General features: G+C 37.5%; 1 protein-coding gene across 1 annotated transcript in view; it reads right to left on the bottom strand.

Annotated features, from left to right (window-relative positions):
- The window catches only part of LOC121324457 (alpha-1,3-mannosyl-glycoprotein 4-beta-N-acetylglucosaminyltransferase B-like), a 63,257-nt gene that overhangs the window by 31,988 nt on the left and 12,039 nt on the right, over positions 1–19,230 (bottom strand). Inside the window, exon 2 of the mRNA XM_041266358.1 lies at positions 394–573. Within this exon, the coding sequence (XP_041122292.1) occupies positions 394–573 (180 nt within the window). The remainder of the gene's footprint in view (positions 1–393; positions 574–19,230) is intronic.

A 19,230-nucleotide genomic window follows, 5' to 3' on the forward strand; every position in this document is an offset into this window, starting at 1 on the left:
AAAACAAGGTATCCAAACCCCTGAACAAATGGTTCCCCAAGTAACAATAATGACTAACAGACAACCCCCAAAACAATATGTGAGTAACATTCACCACTGTAATACAAAACTAGGGGTTTCAATATGATGAAAAAATGCCTAACGCATGTGCATAAAGATGAATATGTAGGTTCAAATTTGTATTCCTAGATTTTCCCAATAACTTTTGATTAAAAAATAAATAAAAATAAATAAAAATAAATAAAACGTAAACACAATTGGAGAAGTGGTAATCTGAATGAAAATGCACACAGGACTTGCACAATTTTCCACATTCCCAAAGATAGGCATCTCCAGTAAGTTGCTTGCTGCTGTTGCAACAGAACAGTAGCACACCCCAGCACAGTAGAATACCTGACAGGCTGCTCCAGGTGTGGTTGATGTCCCTCAGTGCCTGCTTCTCAGCAATGGCCCTCTTGATCTCATCCAGGACCAGGTTGAGCTCCTTGGATCGCTTCAGGTTCTCCCGCTCAGCAGTGTGGAGCCGGTCCCTCAGTGCCAAGAACTCCCGCTGGTAGACATCCACCACATCACCTGGAGAAGAGAACAGGCAGGAAACTTAGCTGCTTGTTTATAAGGAGGCCACAATATTTTGACAGATTACGTTCTTGAAAAACATTTAGGCACAGCAGCAATGCAAAGTGGCCTACTGGACTTCAAAAACTACTTTCAATTGTAAGTGTTTTCCAGTAGAATGGCCCACTTTAGAAAGTGTTCTGGAATGTTTCCATGTCATCCATAGCAATTCTGATGTTCTTATAGACTGCTTTTCAACAAGGCCCTCATCATAGCAGTGAGAAATAAAATAAAAATAAATAAATAAATAAATAGATCCTAATTCCAGCTTGAATCCAAGCCCTCAGTGCTGAAAGACTTGTGCATAAACCTACAGCGCCCTAGCCTCCATGGTAAGCTTGTGATAAAATCAGTCAAGACAGCATTCTGGGAAAAAAAGGCAGGATGTTCTAAATCTTTAACGCAATTTGACCCCAAATCTCACCACTAATCCCCATGCACTCTCCCTACCTTCAAGATGCATACAGCAAATTAAATCCACCCTCAGAGATTTATTACCCACAGCTGTCCTCATTCTTCTTCTATTTCAGTCAAAAAGACTAATCCATACCAGCAGGCAGTACACATAAGAGAATACTCTGAGCCAAACTTCATAGAAAACTCAAGCCATTTGCACAATGCTGTGGTAATCCAATATAAAAGGGCACACTGTGATGTCCAGACCACCCTGTATTACTGTAATATTGATACATTAAACCAGCCTTTAAACACATTTCTGTCAATGGTATTTAGTATTTTTACATATATCAGCCTTCAGTGTATTACCCGATTATAAATCAATTTTCTGCCAATTTGTTTGAATTAAACTTAAATATCTAATTATCTCTCCATTTGTTGGGTAACTGATACTGCTCTTTGGTTAAACATTACTCATTCCCTAAGAGCTGGAAATTGATCGTTTTGAAACCGTAGTCTATCCTGAACACACTGTAGTTAAGAGGGAAGGGGTAACTGATGACACATTACTGCAAAGCCTTTACAGCAACGCTTCCAATACTATCATGCTATTGGAGATACATTGCCTGGCCACTTCATTAGGATGCGTTTACATGATTGGATTTGGCATCGACCCGGTTTGGGGAATGTTCTCCACATTTACCCTGGGTCCCTAGATTACTCTGGAAAGCTGAACAAATGCTGTAGTTTACTTAAGCATAGTAGCATATCAGGTGCACCCAACAATTCTGAATATCTACTTTCAAGATGATAATGTACCTATCCACTGCACCAGAATGGTTTGAGGAACATGACAGAAACTTCAGGAATCCACCATGGCCACCAAAATCCCTGAATTTCAATCTAATTGAGCATGCTTTGGGGTGAACTATGAACGGTGAATTTATCCCTACTTGTCTGCCTACCTCTGAATTGAACAACATCATTATCTTAGGGAAGGATGACTCTTACAATGTAATTCAATTTAATAAAAATCTAACTTGCCACACAGAAAGGTATTAAATCAGATTAAAGTCTGAGTGCACTAATGCCTGAAGATGTATTCATCATAATTTTTTGACACTGCAATAGCAGCAGGGGGTGAAGTTAATTGGGACAGAACAGATCATGTGATTTGTACCACTTAAAGGGCACAGAGCATGCCTTTTCCAGCACAATCTTCTTGGAACTATCAACTCTAGAGACCAGTTCAAAGAGCAAGTAGAGTATGATGGCGTGCTAGTACTATCAGAACATTACACTTATAATAGAACAAAAACAATGACCAAGTAACAGTTGGGGTTAACTTGGCCTATTTTAACTGCAATGGAATTTTCTAGCAATATGAATTTAAAGGGAGGCCAAGTTGGATTCCCTAGTTCATATCAATCTCTACAGGTAAGCCAAATTTCATCAAGGTCTGTTTTTGGTTCTTCCAAAAACACACACACACACACACAACGGAATATCAAGAAGGTGGACTGCTTATTTCTCCCAATCTATAAACAGGAGAGTTTTTTTTCATTTGTTTCCTCAATTATATACAAGTAAATGTGTGTAATCTAATTTCATTACATTTTATAAAAAAGCACCTGCGTTTGTGTAATTATTATTTTGTCTATGAAGAGAACACTGTTCCACTCTGATCAAATTAAGACACTGATTTCAACTGAAATTAAAATTATTCCAACAAAAACAAAATACGTCACAAAAGGCCCTTGGGATAACGATGTTTTTTACAACAGATACAGCCCTACATCAGCTGTTGTTAACAGGAATGAGTTTGAAGGACCTCTCCAAGTTATTCAGGGGCATAAAAAAATCCCAAGAAAAACAGAAAGAACAAAACAAAGAACGGAAGTAACATTCAAGTCTCAACAGTATTCTGTAGACAAAGTTCAAAACCTTGATTGTAAATGGTGATCTTCCAACACCGACTATTAAAATCACACTTCCAACATCTGCTGAGAGAGAGAGAGAGAGAAAGAGAGAGAGACAGAGACAGAGAGAGAGAGAGATCAGAGCCTCAGCTGTCAGTCTATTTCAGAATGGCCTCTCGTTTCAGAGAGAGAGACAGAACAATCCCATCTGGCTGCAATGTCTTGTCGTCATATGGAGAGCCATTTCATTACTAACGAGAACAACGGGGATAACAATGTCAGCACTGCCCGCAAGGAAGCCTGGCCCAAGCACAGAATTCTGGGACTATACTTTAGATAACACATATGTCAATGCTATACAACCCTCATCATACATGTAAAAAAAAAAAAAAAAAAAAAAAAAAAAAAAAAAAAAAAAAATATATATATATATATATATATATATATATATATATATATATATATATATATATATATATATATATATATATATATATATATATATTATACACATGTAAGTGTAACACGCATATATGTACAACAGTACACACACACATATACACGGACAGGTCCCCCTTTACACATAGAGGAGGCAAACTGTATTCACAGAGGGCACTACCTGCTTTAATAGATAGGGTCCTGAACCATGGGGTATTATTGCTAACATGAAGACTTGGTCCTTATGATTTGATTCTAAGGCTATTTTAAAGTGATGAGTTTTTATATTCTAGGCTTACCAGAGGGATAATTGCAACTGAATTGAAATTAGATGGCTGAGAGGAGATCATCAGGATGTCTTTAGAGTTTAGTATATTCTAGGTAGGCTGACATTTGCCAACGTTTTGAAAAGGAATGACTGGGAAAAACTACTTGAGAACACTAAAAAACACAATGGATAAATGGGCTTCTGAAGACATCAAAATGCAAGGAAAAGCAATTGTCAACCCAAGATCTGGTCAGAATCTCACCAAGCCCCTTCAGTTCAACCACGTGAAGATTAATCAGCACACACTCCTGTATTTTTACTGCTGGAAAAAGGTTTGTTGGGTAGGATGTATACATAGAAAATGCAGACCTGTCCAGGGAGAAGCCAGACACTTACTGCACCCCCCATTTAACTCCCAGCGCCTACATATAGAGTTCCTTCCCAGAATCCAATGGCCTCCCAGTTGCTAGAAATGAAACCTTCCTCTGGAACATACATAGATAATTTTCCATGAAGTCATTACATTTTATACAACAGTGAGTTACCTCTGCCAATTTGAGAAAATGCCATGTTCCAGTTCAATCTGGAAAATGAAAGTAAAATTGTTTCAAATATATAGCAAAGGCATCCAAGAAGTACGCAGCAAATAAAAATACTTAAAAAGATGCCAAAGAAAGTCTTTGTTTTTGCCATTGAGCAGATACAGCACAGACCTAATAAGAACTATCTTGCCCTGGACAGATCTGCATTACAGAGGGCTCGAGTGTAGTTCAGTTTTAGTCCGAGATGCTGCTTGCAAAAGTGCCAATCAGTGCCTTAAAAACAGCTACAAGATTGACTTTCAATTCCTACCAACTTGGTTAGATTTAATACAGTGCCCTACAGTAGATACCTTTGTCAATCTAGTCAACAGCCTTCCCATGTAGATCTTTAAAAAATAAACAGCTGGATGAATGAAGTGTTTGTTGAAGGTACATTCCAAGTACAGCAGTTCAGCCTTTATAGATTAAAGCCAACTTTAGATAAACTGGCACCACATCTTGACTGAAACTGTGACCTTCCCACAAACAGACCTCCTTTCCGGTTAATATTTTAAAAGGTTCAATGTACAAATTAACTAACAGGCCACTGTTTTAGGAATGATTTAGCCCATTGGTGCTTTTCCAGTCATTCAGACTTAAAGGTGTACAATCACCTGTATGAGCTGATGTCCACATACTAACATGAGTTACAATCAAATCCCCTTTTTGTTTCATCTTTCTCGCGATAACACTTTTGTACAACAAGTGTGGAGAGTTCAAGCATTACATAACTCATTTTCATTTCTATAGAGTGAATAGATTTTTTAACCTGTCGTGCATTCCAATCAAATCTAAAAAGTCGACAGAATGAGCGACCAAATCGTACAGTTCCCAATTACACTGTGTTGCTAAGCAGTTGCTGAGCTTGCTAGAAGGAATCCAGCTAGTTAATTTAGATCCGAGTAAACCCGATCTAATCCAGCCCCTCCACATACTGTGGTTCTGTATAATTTTGGCATGATTTGTTGGTCCTGACCAATTCTGTATTGAAATGAATGGTGCAATACCGTCTACAATTTGGAACCTGGCATGAGTCTGTCTAAAATCAATGTAAATCTGACTATGTAATCTGGCACCCATGTGATTTTTCTTTTCTAAAGGTTGAAACTAGTATAAAAAGAAAACAAAGTGTTGCATATATAAGCACATATCCTGCAGCGGCATTCTGAATTGTGCAATTGTGAACATGCACACAATGAGCTTATCTGTGGCCATATATAGAGGTTTACATATCAGACTTCTCATCAGCCCTTCTTTGAAACACTTTCGGAAAACAGTTTTGTTTGGAAAATTCTCTCCAGGGTGCATTTGAACACAAAATCACAATCTGACTATTTTAACAGTGCCATATGGAAAGTGCCTGCAAATTCATGATTTATATGCAACGCAAGCTTTGCAGAAGATGTTTTTGCCTGCCACTAATAAAAAAAAAAAAAAAAAGGTATTTTTCCAGCACTGCATTTGGCTGAGAAGCCCAGGCAGAAGACTAACTGGAATTCTGCAGTTGCAAATTGTAATAAATGAATGCACAAAAGTAGAACACTGCAGAGGGGTTATTTGTTCTGCAAAGTGTCTGCTTAAAAGCACTTTGGTGTGAGGAGGACTTCAATTATTACTTTTTATGTAATGTTCCAACACATTAATTATGTGAAGACCAGAGCTAATGCTTAATTTTTAAACACCCAAATACAACAAATATACACTCAGAAATACAACAAACTACATTCACTGCCCATTGTTTTAGGACTCCCAACCCAATACTGGATTGGTAGAGGCCCATGGAGGCATCTTGCAGTTTCAATAATTTAGCTCCTTAACGTGACATAACATACTATTTTCTTGATGGCACCTACAGATTAACAGCTGTCACATTCTGCCGGAGAATAAGGCAAGACATCAGTGAACAAAGGGGGAAAAAAAACAAAGTCTAAATTCATGCTTACCAATTTACTAAAATCAACAAACAAATGCGCCTGCCGAAGTGCTGGACACATGGCAAGTACATTGCTTTTTAGAGCCAAGGACTGAAGTCACTTGAAGATACAGTGAGATGGGTGACTTGCCAACACCTCCTGTTGGTTTCCTCAGACGGATGCAACAGCTCTCTGTGGTACAGTAGTTGAAAGAGGTAGAATATGGAACATTAACATGACAACATTTGCGTCTAACTTATTCCAGTTTGTAGCTGAAATGCTGCTTTCTCTGGATCTAAACAATGTAAATTTGGTCCTGCCACTGTCAATTCCAGATGCCACGACCCCCATCTCGTCTGTCATCGTTCTCAGCAGAGTTATCAGTCACAGACTCAGGGAAAAGGGTCTTGCAGAAAGAGCCGTCCTTCATAATTAGATATACTTTAGAGACCGCTGAACTGAAGTGAACAAGGTACTGGGGTTCTGTGGGTGGCATTGTGGTTATTGCACTGGGATACTGTGTGGGAGGTAGTGTTCTATAGCAGTACATTCCAGCAGCACAACAAAAGCATATTACAATATCTGTATACATCCATGAGAAACGTATGAAAAACAGACTTGAGGCTCTGCCTTCAGTGATTGCAAGGTCCTGTTTGGAAGATATTATGTTTTTCTGACAGAAGAAAACTCAGTGATTACAGCCTAGGAACTGGAAGACAAGCGTGACACCAATCAAGCCTTTGTAACATATAGATGTTGTCTTGATGTGCTACCCAATTACAATCAATAAAACAACCTGCACAGGCAATTTCTCCCAGTAGAGTTTTCTATAGAGAGACTCAAAACAGAAAACATTACAGGGTTAGAAACTAACAATACTGTGCTACTAGTCCAAAGGACTAGTATCTTTTGAAACTTGGTAGCCCTGATGTAAACTTACTAGTCTTTACGTGAAGTGCCTAAGTTGGATCAACAACAAAAGTTGGGGTTCCTAAAAATTTCCTAAAAAATAAACAAACACTCTCATAAAATTCAGATTTTTTAACAAAGCATCTTAGTAACCGCTCATCCAGATCGATCAATCACCTGTTTGCAGCTCGTTACTGAACGACTAACTTTACTGTTGTCTGAGAAGCTGACACAGACAGCACCAGACGGGGTGACAGAGGAAAACATTCTCTCAGCTGTGTCACCTTGCCGACCATGAGGCTCTGCCTGAAATTGACACCGATGACACAAGTAAAATGTTTATTTTATTGTACATTACATGTGTTGCTATTTACAAAAATGCTGGCTGGCTATGAATTACTATCCACAATAATTAATGTACTCACGTACACATACGGTCTTCAGAAAAGTCCCAATTTAAAAGACAGTATGTTTCACTGTAGCCCTTTGGGATGACGGGATGAAATTGTTAGCTAGGTGGCTATTTCTAAAAAAAAATTTTTAGCAGTGGGAAAAACCGCTTCAGCAAGGCCTAATTTTTGTAAAATTACTACACTTCAAAAAGATGCAACACATTTCAGTAAATTGAAACAATAAACTTTCCATCCTGCTCAAAGGGAAAACACAAACGTAAAACGTCATTAAGTGGGGTTGGCACTGCAGGGGAGATGAAGAGAGGTTTCAATTCCGAGTGACAGTTTTCTAAGCATTATTTGTGAACGCTTATTTACCATTGCTACACCCCGTTAGAAAACTGACTTTCCTTTTCAGGACTCACCCAGTACCGAGCGCGAGTTTCTAACCCTGCATTATATTTCATGCTATCTACATACCTACCCAACTTTAGAAACATTACAGCAAACCAACATTTATTTTGTATATTGTTTGTCTTAGTGGTGCAGTATTATCAATTCTCATATGTGTCTGCATGGCTGAGAGTTCGCTCTGTGAGCTAAAAGTTACACTACATCACATGCTACTCCCATTAAATAACTCTAGAACACATGGAGCAGTTTACATTTGAAACAGCTGCTGAAATGGTATTTTTGTGCTTGTGTAAGACTTTGTTTCGTTTTTTTTTTGTTTGTTTTAGTTCCACTTACCTGGTCATAAGCCTCTTCAAGAAACACCCACAGAAGCAGCTGCTTTTAGATATTGTTTTGTCTGTACAAATAGTGCATCGTTCAGCTGTAGACACTGGGTAACGGACTGGAAAGTGGATCTCTAGGCAGGCCATAGGTCAGAGTTTATTTTTTCATTAAGTTGGCACAGACAGTTTGTTTACAAGCGGGATTCAGGAAACAAAAAATACAAATTTCTACTATTCTCACGCACATTTCTCCGTGATTACATATACTTAAAAAAAAATAATAATAATAATTTAAATTGTGAAGCTGCTTTTCAGATAGCATAAGTCAGGCTGTCTGAACCAGTCAAGTCTGTTTTTTGTTCTCGGAAGAGAGATTTTCAATTCAACATTGAAGTGTTCCTTAAAATATAACCCTCATTAACAGAAACTGCAACAGTAAAAGACCAGAATACATCAGACAGTGAGGAATTGAACCACGACAGCCCAAGCTGGGGACCTTGAGCTAAACAGTAAGTGACTGTAGGATTTTAAATGCAACTAAATCATTTGAAGATTTTTGTTCTTATTTTTATTTGGCAGCAGGAGTGTTCAGCAAAATAGACAAAATCATATATAAATAAGGAGAAACATTTAAGTGGAATTCAAATTTATAAACTTATTTAGATACAAAATAAAAAAATATATATATAAAAAAACACATACTATTCAATATTCTGGGTGCAACAGAATTCAAAGTTCATGTTGGTTGTATGAAATTAAATAATTGCTAGATTGATTCAGTAAGCACATTAATGCACATTGTCTATTGCATTTTGTTTTTCATTTAAGTAATAATAATAATAATAATAATAATAATAATAATAATAAATGTCTAGCTAGTTCTAAAATAAAAATACCAGAACATTGGGTCATACATTTTAGTCAGCAAGTAATGTAATTTTATTTTATTTAGTTTTGTAAATTTAATTTCAGAATACAATTCATAATACTGAGTGTTTGATGTAATCTTCCTAGCTCAGAATAACCCCCTCCCAGTTTTTGGTACTTTTTCCTTTCTTGGACCAATGTTCTTGCTACGCAACCCAGAATAAATTCCAGACCATTACAGTTTCCTGCATGCACTTCCCTAGTACCAAAAATTACTTTCAAAGCACTTATGTCTATTGACTAAAAAAAGTCTCTTCCTTCAGGCCTAAGGAAAACAGACGCCTGGGAAGCTAGGATCAAAAAGAATAATGTAGGCAAAAGTCTCAGTGGTAGCGGACAGGCGTCCACGTCTCAAAGAACCCCCCTCATATGAACTGTCAACAAGTGGCCAGACAACACAGGTCTTGAAACTGTTGGCTGAACGGCTCTCGTAAATAAGACTCTGCTCAGTTCACAACGGACAGGCATCCTTATTACAGCTGGCACTATTAGGCACTTTCTCAGCAGCCACACATGCAAACGTGGGACAGGAACAGAGTCTGGAATGGAGAACTACCTTTAAATGGCTTTGGGTTGAACGATGTAAGCAAGGCTGTGAAGGCAGACACTGCAGGGAGCATGCAGTGTGCATGCTGAGAGCTGCTGGCATCAGTCAGCAATATCAAGATCATCACCCAGGATATAGTCCAGGATACTGTGAAGGCAGACACTGCAGGGAGCGTGCAGAATGCATGCCGAGAGTTGCTGGCATCAGTCAGCAATACCAAGATCATCACCCAGGATACTGTCTGTTTATGGCCACCACTACAATGTAGCAAAAACAAACTGTTGCATAAAGAGGTTTACCGGAACAAACGTTATTTTATATATATATTTTTTTTTATTGTATTTGGAATACACGGTGATCTATTATTTCCCTATAAACTGCACAATTTAATATGTCACTAGAGATGTTATAGCACAATAAAACATGCAAGTGAGGCATTACATTGAAACCTCCCAATTATTTTTAAACTTCAGCATTCCACTAGAAATGTTTCATTCAATTGTTCTGTAATAAATTATTGTTCAAGGATAATGCCCAAAACAGATCTATACATGATAACAGGTGTATTAGGTGTTTAAAACCTGCAATGGATGTACAATACAGTTTTAAAAAGAGCGTTTAAATATTTAAAGATGGTTGTATTTTCAGCTGTGGGTGAATTGTGGGCAACTTACAATTGTATGACACTGGCAATTTGCCCGCAGTGGAACATCTTTTCTTTAAAACATACATTCTGTGAAAGTGTCCCTTAAAAAAGTAATCATTTTGTACAGTTGACGGTTATTTTTACTGTTAAATTTCTGTCCAGCTATTCCAGTATAAACGTAACAAAGGGGAGGAGATAGTATGGCTTGAAGAGGTCTGACGATTTAGTCGAGGAAGGGTGAGGATCAAGTCGAGGAGGGGTGAGGTCTGAGGATGTCCTAAAATAGACACAGTACCCAGGTCAGGACAAGATCATGCCTGTGTGTTTATTTAGAGCATTCAGACAAGGTTAGTCTTTGCCTTTGCAAACTAATTTCCAAAAATGCCAATGTGGTTCCTAACTTGGTCTAAAGGTCTAACTCCTACATTATGTACATAATTATTTTTTTAAATGTCTGTTGGATTCAATTGCTTTCTGAATCGAATTTATTCTGGGTTTTGGAATAACCACTTATGACAAATGAATGTGACTCCAGGGGCAGAGAGCACATTGCTCAAGAAACATTTGGAAGGCAAATCAACTTTAACATGTGCAGTGCATTATTATTGAGATTTGTGTGTTTATAAAACTATCAAAGCTTGTTCTAAAAGTCTGAGTCACATTAATAAAGGCTGTCTTTCAGGATCCTCTTAATATAGCACAGTGACTGAACTGCGATGCTGCTGGGGAAACCACAACTATTTTGTTTTTAATGAACTGCTCTAATTGACCAGAGCCTACAACTGCAGCAATCGAGACTTTGGCTTGCGAAAGAAATTCACTGGGTAGCACGTTTAACTGTTCAATGTATTCTCCCTTCCATGTCCAGTTCACTCGACCATGTTTGTTTACTGATAGCAAGAAATTGGGTGCTGCAGAACGACAGATAAGGACTCAGGTTCATCCCTTTCCTGGTACTGAGGAAATAGAGCATAACATTCAGCTGCATAAGTGGAGTACAACTAACCACAAACACATTCTCTATTAGTAACAGACTAGTCAAATCACATTTACACAAAGCATGCCTAAAATAAGCCCGCACCTATACACGAATACAATTGAATCTAGTTTTGATAAGCTAAAACAGAAGCACAAATGCATGCAACATAGCAACTCACCATTACAGTACACAGAGACAAAATCCTAGAAAAAAAGGAATGTAAAATATACAGCCAAGTGCTGCCAAAAACTGCACACAGGCAGTACAGCAGGATAATGGTTGAGCTGTGGGACTACAATGCTAACTAATGAGTTCAAAGGAGACTAATGGTACACAAAGCCTGGGTTTGCCCAATCGGGTCATAATTCAGACGTGACTAAACCGACTAAATGACCAAGCTGTTTCAGTGGCACACAAGTCTGTCTGGACAAGGAAGTCACTATGGGCCATATTTTCAAAGCATTACTCCAGTCTTTAACTCCTATTTGTTGAAAGAGGTGTAACGCCTGTTAAGTTCTCTTAAGCATTCAAGGGGTTTCATTTTTTAACCATTACCACCAGGAGGCAATTCAAGAATGGAGGAAATGCAGTGAAAATATAGTCCTGTATGATTTTTGTGTTTTGGTGCAAAATTTCAGATAACCGTCCCCTTAACCTTGTACTTCATCAACACAAATTCATTACAAGCAACACAGTACACCCTAATTTCGTATTTACAATTGGGAAGAGAAGTCAGAAAAATTGCAGTATGATTCTAGAGATAATTCAGAAGCAGAACTGGTCTTGAAGAAGCTATTCATCTGGGGGCAGGGGGGAGCTGTCTATCCAGACAGATAAACAAATCAGGCAGCTCGGTTTTTATATGTATTTTACAAAAGCTTAAGAGAAATTAAAAATAAAGAAATGTCATTAAACTTTCAAGCAATCATTTAGCAAATATATATTTCCCTTTGGACAACATTCAATTATAAATATAAAATTAATATTTTTTTTTACTGACATCAGGGACCGTGTGTGTGTAATTATATATATATATATATATATATATAAACATAAAGTGTGTACATATTTTCTATGATACTGTAAATGTTTACCCAAAACTCCCTTCCTTAGCTATGAAAGAAACATGTTTTGCACAAATAACATTCAAATAACATATTACAAATAACATCCAGCTTGCACTGTGCAGGAGAAAGGAAGTAAAATAATAAAATAGGGTTCCATTCTATAAACCACTTAACCTTGAGCTTCATGGTTTATGACACTCTCATTCTCCCTTATCTATAATTACTTCATTATAATGCAGTTCAAGACATCTATTATCCAAATTAGCATCATTATTATCACAGACCTGCAATGGCTCCGATTCTGTTGTCCCTGTATAGGATCTACACTGTGTCTCGTCTACTGTAACTATGTGTAGCCTCACCAACACATCACTTTGTTTTATTGTTTTAAATCACCAATGTCCTGTTGGCTAAAATCCCAGACAATCTCTGTTACTGCAGATCTTTTCTCCAGATTATGCAGCCCTTCCTACTCACAAAGTCTCCATCTGGGAAAAACGCCAGACTGTGATTCAGCTTCCAGAGACAAACCAGAAGCCTAAACAGGCATCTGTGAAAATCACAGCTCAGTTCAAAAGGCCCTGCTCTTTGAGTCCTCATTAATGTGCCAGGCCTCTTTGCTACTGACCTAGGGAGAACGCCTTTCCAATACCACTTTGAATAGAAAATATAATTTTGTATGTGCTTCCTAAGTATACACCCATGCACGTATATACGTATACTTAAATGAATGGGGGATTAAATCCTAGATTTAACTTTGACTTAATGTTGATTTATTTATTTTTAATTTAGAAACTCTATGAGGCTGCAAATTGAGTATATTACTGCTCAACTGCCTTGGCTACTGTGGATTTGGTGACAGGAGAATTCCATTTTACTGATTAATCTAATGGATCATGTCTCACAAATCCACAGCTTTGAGAGGAACTTGAGAATTAACCAATTTGATGACCAAAAGGTGATGTCAAAGAAAAGTTTTGACTGTGGTTTCTGAAGCATCGGTTCAAGTACTTGAAGCCGCTCCTCTGTGAAACTGAGAAAGGTGCATCTCAAGTTTCTTAGTTACTCGGATTGTAATAGTAGTTGTAACAACACATTCGTGCTCATCCTATTAAATATTGGTCCGAGGGGATTGACACTGGCAAATGAATCTTCAGTTCTGCAACAACATGAACTGTGCTTCAAAAGGTACTACAGCACTAAGAAATGTAATGTGTGTAAATCCTCACCTTATAAAAGTTTACTACAGTAAAAGTACAGCAGTGTAATTAAAGAAACTGAAAGCATGGTAAAGCATAGGTAAGCATTAGAAAGCCCAGAGAGGTATTGGTAAAGTATATTATAAAACATGGTAAACTAAATTCATAGTATAACCATGAAAAAAAAAGTGCAAAATTACTGAGCAAAAATACTGTGGTAAACTTTTATAAGTGTCAGCAGAGCCCTGCTTCATTGGCGAAATGGTTTTGGGAGTACAGTGCTTCTCTATGCATGGATTATACCATCTTCTCAGCAAGATCAATTAGAACCAAGGAAGACATTGCTGGATATGGTGTTGGCCATTTTATGAGGCGAACTGTGTTTCTGAAGGACAGGAGAGCTTAAACTTGGTATATATAAATATAAAAAAAAATTAAAAAAACTGTTCAACTTCCTTTCTATTGTTCAGCTTTAGTATCAAGGGAACTGTTACTTCATTCATAAGGCCCAATGGTTCACATCCTGAATGAAATAAAAACACATGCAACAGAATGCAGATTTCCGTATGCCAGTTTTACTCCTGTAAATCACAATACCCACAGCAGTTGTTATTTATCTGCTTACATAAGATTAAGTGAATGTGTTATTTAAAATTCAAGTCACAATAATTTCAGACATGTATCAAAATATTAAAATGCAGAACAGTGTTGCTGCTCAGGAAAACAAATAATTCCAAAGGATTTCAAGGCACCTGTATATATTCATAAAATGGTAATGGTTTATAATATGAAGAGGCAATCACAAACAGAATCACCACTCTCTTCCTCAGCTCCAGTCCAGTCCTGTGTGAGTGTGTGTGTTAGATAGACCCCACCTGCCCAATCTGTACTGTGAGGCTTAATTCCAGCAGTACTGCAGTTGACAGTGTAACACCTCATCCCATTAAAGCATCATTAAATTCACCTTAATGCTCTAAAGGGATTGGAAGATTATTATAAGATTATTACATTAAGTCTCTCCTGCTTAGAACATACTTTAGAAAAGAATTGCTTTTACTAAACTGGCTGGCTGCCTGCTTGCCTTAATCTTAAAACTTGCTGTGTTGATGTTAAATCGCAAGAATACAAATAATCCTGGTTTTATTTGGCATTTAAATCAGACATACCTGAGCTTGTTACCTATACACTGAGGCTAATCAAGCTCAATGGGAGTTTATTTCCATTCCTGTTACCGTTAATCACACTTACCTCAAACTTTCTCCTAACCTAACTATTAAAATTGTAAAACTTCTATTCAGTACCCTCCTCAGCACAAATGAAATAATATTCTATATACAACAGTCTGTATTCAAAGTGTGCAGCTCCCAAGGCATTTTAATACAAGCATAAATCAATAACCTTCAAGAATACACAGACCACTAATTACAACAGAAACATATGAAATGTTTTACATATATGAAGCCAGAGCCAGCTTTCCATGTTTGCTTTGTGAAAAGCGTTCTCTTGTTGCAGTGAGCTGTGGATTGTGTTCCACTCTTGGGAGATTGCCCTCCGAGGTGCCTATTTTAAACCAGATAATTAAGGAGGAGCAAAGGAAAATGTGAAGCAAACAACATGTTTACTCTAGCGTCTAGGTATATCACCAAGCAAAACAAAGCCAACGTCAGAAGTGTTTCTGAGCTGCAAGAAGAGTGGAGGCAAACAGCAGGCTTTTACAGTAATTGAGGAAGTCAGAAATTAGAATCCTATTGGTAAAAATGATTTCCGTAGACGCATTACAGTGTTTATCTAAACAAGACAATGGTCTGTGCATAGCGTATGTCTTACACAGTATAACAGGTCAAGCGCTTCCTAGTCATTTGGGAAGAGCTTGGTAGCCATGGTAACAGTGCCTTGCCTAAGTCCTGCTTAGCTCGCTTCTCAAATGTCAGATTAAGATCTAAATTCAAGAATAAATAGATAAATAAATAATTGTTTTAACTGGAGCTTTGATTTCTACTGGCTGCTTCTATCTCATTCTAAATTGACCGTCTTGTCAAATGAGTGACCAGTTAGAGGCTCTTAATGTAATGAATTACTCTCTGTATACATTCTGTATTAAGATTAAGTAGAATAAAGCAGCACTCATACAAAGTTAGGTGGTTTGGGGGGGGGGGGGGGGGGGGGGAGCAGGAGGATCATCAACTATTGCAAAGTAGCACAGGAGATCTTGAGATTTGAACTCAGAAGCTTTTGCTTCTAGAGCAAGGACAATTACCAGTGAGCTAAGGAATGGCTTCTTCAGTTAAGACAGTAGCTATTCCATAATGTCTTTCTGATTAATGTCCCCCCCACCATTAACCAGGACTATGGATGACAATGGATTAAATGTGGAGTTCCATGATTTGTCTGTGGTTCTCAAACCAGACGAATGGGACTTGTAAGCTAAAATGCTATGTAAGGAATATTTTACAGTTTATTTAAGCAAGGTGTTATTTATATAGTAAAGTTTTATACAAAAAATGCTTTAACTGGATAGATTTGTCAACTATGTAAATAGATATTTGTACTAAGAATCAAAAATGGATGTTTAAATAAAACACAGTAAGATCTGGCAACTCATTTTACACCAAAAGACGTAACTCCTTATTCCCCCATCTTTCTCTTTTAGTTTCTCAACCTAATTATTATATATTTGTCTTTCATATCTTTCTAAGCATCTAAACTCTGAAGTGTATATTCAATGTGTGCGTGACCATATTTTAATTTGGGTCAAAAATCTAATGTGAATCAATGTGCCGAGATTCTTACTTGTTAAGACAGAAAGAAACTGAAGCCCTGTTGGTGAAGATTAAGAAACAGGGAACATTTACAAATAATTAGAAATAGAACACAGATTAAGGTAGATGTACGCCACTCGGATTAGGAAACATGCGGTCGGAACTGCAGGAGACATTAGATAAATGGCAAACTACTGTAATATAAAATCAATTAGATTTAAAAACAAGAACACAATGGCAACAGAGTTCTGAATAATTTAGAATGACTGATCCATGTATAAAAGAAACTTACTGTTTTCGAGCAAGGTATTGTTACTTGAGGATTAGACAGGACAATAAAAGGACTGTTTCCCAAAGACTGATTTTATTTAATTTTGAAGAGTATTGATCCTTTGCACCCTTCATGAATATAATGAATTAACACATCTGAGCTTGTTACCTGTACAGCATTGGGGATGAAAGTCATAGGAAAACAAACAGGAGGGTGTTTCTTTCTATCCCTACAAATGGATGATCTGATTTACATGACACCAGAAAGGCATCCAGATTAATTTTCGCCTTCATGAAACTCTTATTATCCCCAGATTTGATTTAGGTTTCAAAAGGGGAAGGACAGGGTAGTATGAAGCGCTCAAAGAGGGTTTGGTAAACGTCACCAGCACAGCACATGCAGAAGGTCCTCATGAACAAGTAATACATGCACAGCAAAGGTTACAAATAGTTTTGAAGTTCATCAGATTAGAACCAAATGCAATCCAAACATCTATAGATGGCTAAGAGCTTGTGATAAAAGTGTGGAAGGGTTTGGTAGTTTCATAAACTTTTTCATTGAACATACTGGGTGATTTGTAAAACAACATATAAACTCCAACAATACACTGACACTTTGGGAATTACTAGAGATAACTGAAAGGTTTGGGGTTTGAGTCGAGTACTTAGTATGCAGTGGAATATCTCATTTCACTTAATACAGTAGTTAACAGCACTGCAGGGGTGTGTGAACATGGTGTAATGAACCAATCTATATTACAAGTCTAGATTATACTGGAGCAGGAAATATGCACAGGCAATTCATAAACAACACAACATGAAAAAAAAAAGGAAAACATTAGACATTGGCATGGCACACGGTAACTTATTAATTAGTTAGATATAAAAATTCAGAACCATTTTTAAAACACAGGTTTTTAATTTACCTGTGAAGTGTCCAATAGGTAAACAGACATATCTGAATATATGAATTATTATAAAAATTCAAATTTGTCAAGGCATGGGCAATCAGAGAATGTGTCGAAGCATAACGATGCATACTGACACGTATAAATTAAACAGACAGACAGACATAGTAGATATGGACTGGACAGGAGGGCTATAGAAAATTATTGACCCGAGGGAAGGCTATTGTCTTAAACAGGCCTGTTCACAATGCTAATGCCCCTGTGCTGTTGTACTACAAAAACAAGTGTCAAACTTACTCCGGACACAGGCTTCTCTACTGTCGTGGTTCAGCTGATCTCTCACCATCTGTGTAATAAAATCATAATTTTAAAGAGCCAGGAGAAACAAAGTTCCTGGGTAAATATTTATTAAAAAAAAAAAAAAAGGCAGCTTATCAGGAATGTTAAACCAGCTGTATAATGCCAATGTATTTTTGGCTCCAGATTGGTCTGTTTGGTGCCAGCAATATGGCTCCTAGAAGTAAATATCAAACTGATATCGAGTTATTCCACACAGATACATGCTTGCATATGGTGCTTAAAATTCATAGCAGCATATATACAGATATACTGCCTGTACACAAAATGAATTAAATTGCATCATGCTCCAGTGCCCCCGATGCCTGGCAATATGAAGCCTGCTGACCCCTATAAGAAGTACAATTCAGCTCCAATCCCTGTCACTATGCCTCCACCTTCAAAGAGTAAAGTGGGATCTGGAGTGGGAGGAGTCCTGAAAGGAGAGGTTTCATATGCATTATCAACCACAGACCACTGCAACTCAGGAGGCTTACAATAAATGACTGAGAAATGAGGTACACCACGACAATGCCAGGCTGCTGCACAGAAAAGAAAGGCTGCTTGCAGCTGCCTGACAGCTTGGGGTCGCCTCAAGCAATAATTGTGAACGGCAAAACTGCAGGTTCGTTTGAAGGTTGTAATGAGCGAGGAATGTTAAGAAGAAGAGACAAATTAACCACATTGCCAAAAGTGCCCTTGCAGAATAAAAAGTAGCCTCACAGAATGACAGAGGTGTATTTTGAAAGTGTACGGTGGGTATACTATCAGCATATTTATACCAAGCATTTCAGCAAGGTGCTTTGAATTGGACTGTCACTTCATTCAGTCTTTGAATGGTACATTAATGCTCTTTCAGCTGCAACGCTCTCTGTAAAACTGAAAATCCAAATGAGTATTTAAAAAAGCATCGATCAGGTATGGAGGAGGCAGTTTTCAAAGCAGAAGCTAATTAAAATTGAATCCGCTGTACAGCAGATTAACACAGCAGTGGTGGGTCGTTGGAGAAGGCACTGCCTACTCAATTTTGAAATGCTTTATGAAATTTGTTTAGAAAATATTTTATGGAAAATATGGAAAATGATGTGGTCTTGAAATGTAAATGCTATATTAAATGTTGTATACAGTGAATTTTAAACGTACGCTGGCAGTGTGTAACAGTTACATTTATTAGAATAAATTATGATGCGCTACGGTTTTCTTTTAAATAGTAGCTAGTGGAAAAAAAATGTGTTTAACAGATGTTTTGGGATAAAACTAAGACATGAAAAGTGTTGTCAGACAGAAGAATACAATACAATAATACGATTCTACTGCTGGTGGGGGCTTAAGAGGACCCTTAGCCCTATGCCTTCCATTACTGGATCACAGTCTCCTACACTGTAAATACCAGTTCAACTCTCCCTACAGGGATGTGGGTGTCC

This window comes from Polyodon spathula, chromosome 12 (assembly GCF_017654505.1).
Source record: "Polyodon spathula isolate WHYD16114869_AA chromosome 12, ASM1765450v1, whole genome shotgun sequence".
NCBI classification, from domain to species: Eukaryota; Metazoa; Chordata; class Actinopteri; order Acipenseriformes; family Polyodontidae; genus Polyodon; species Polyodon spathula.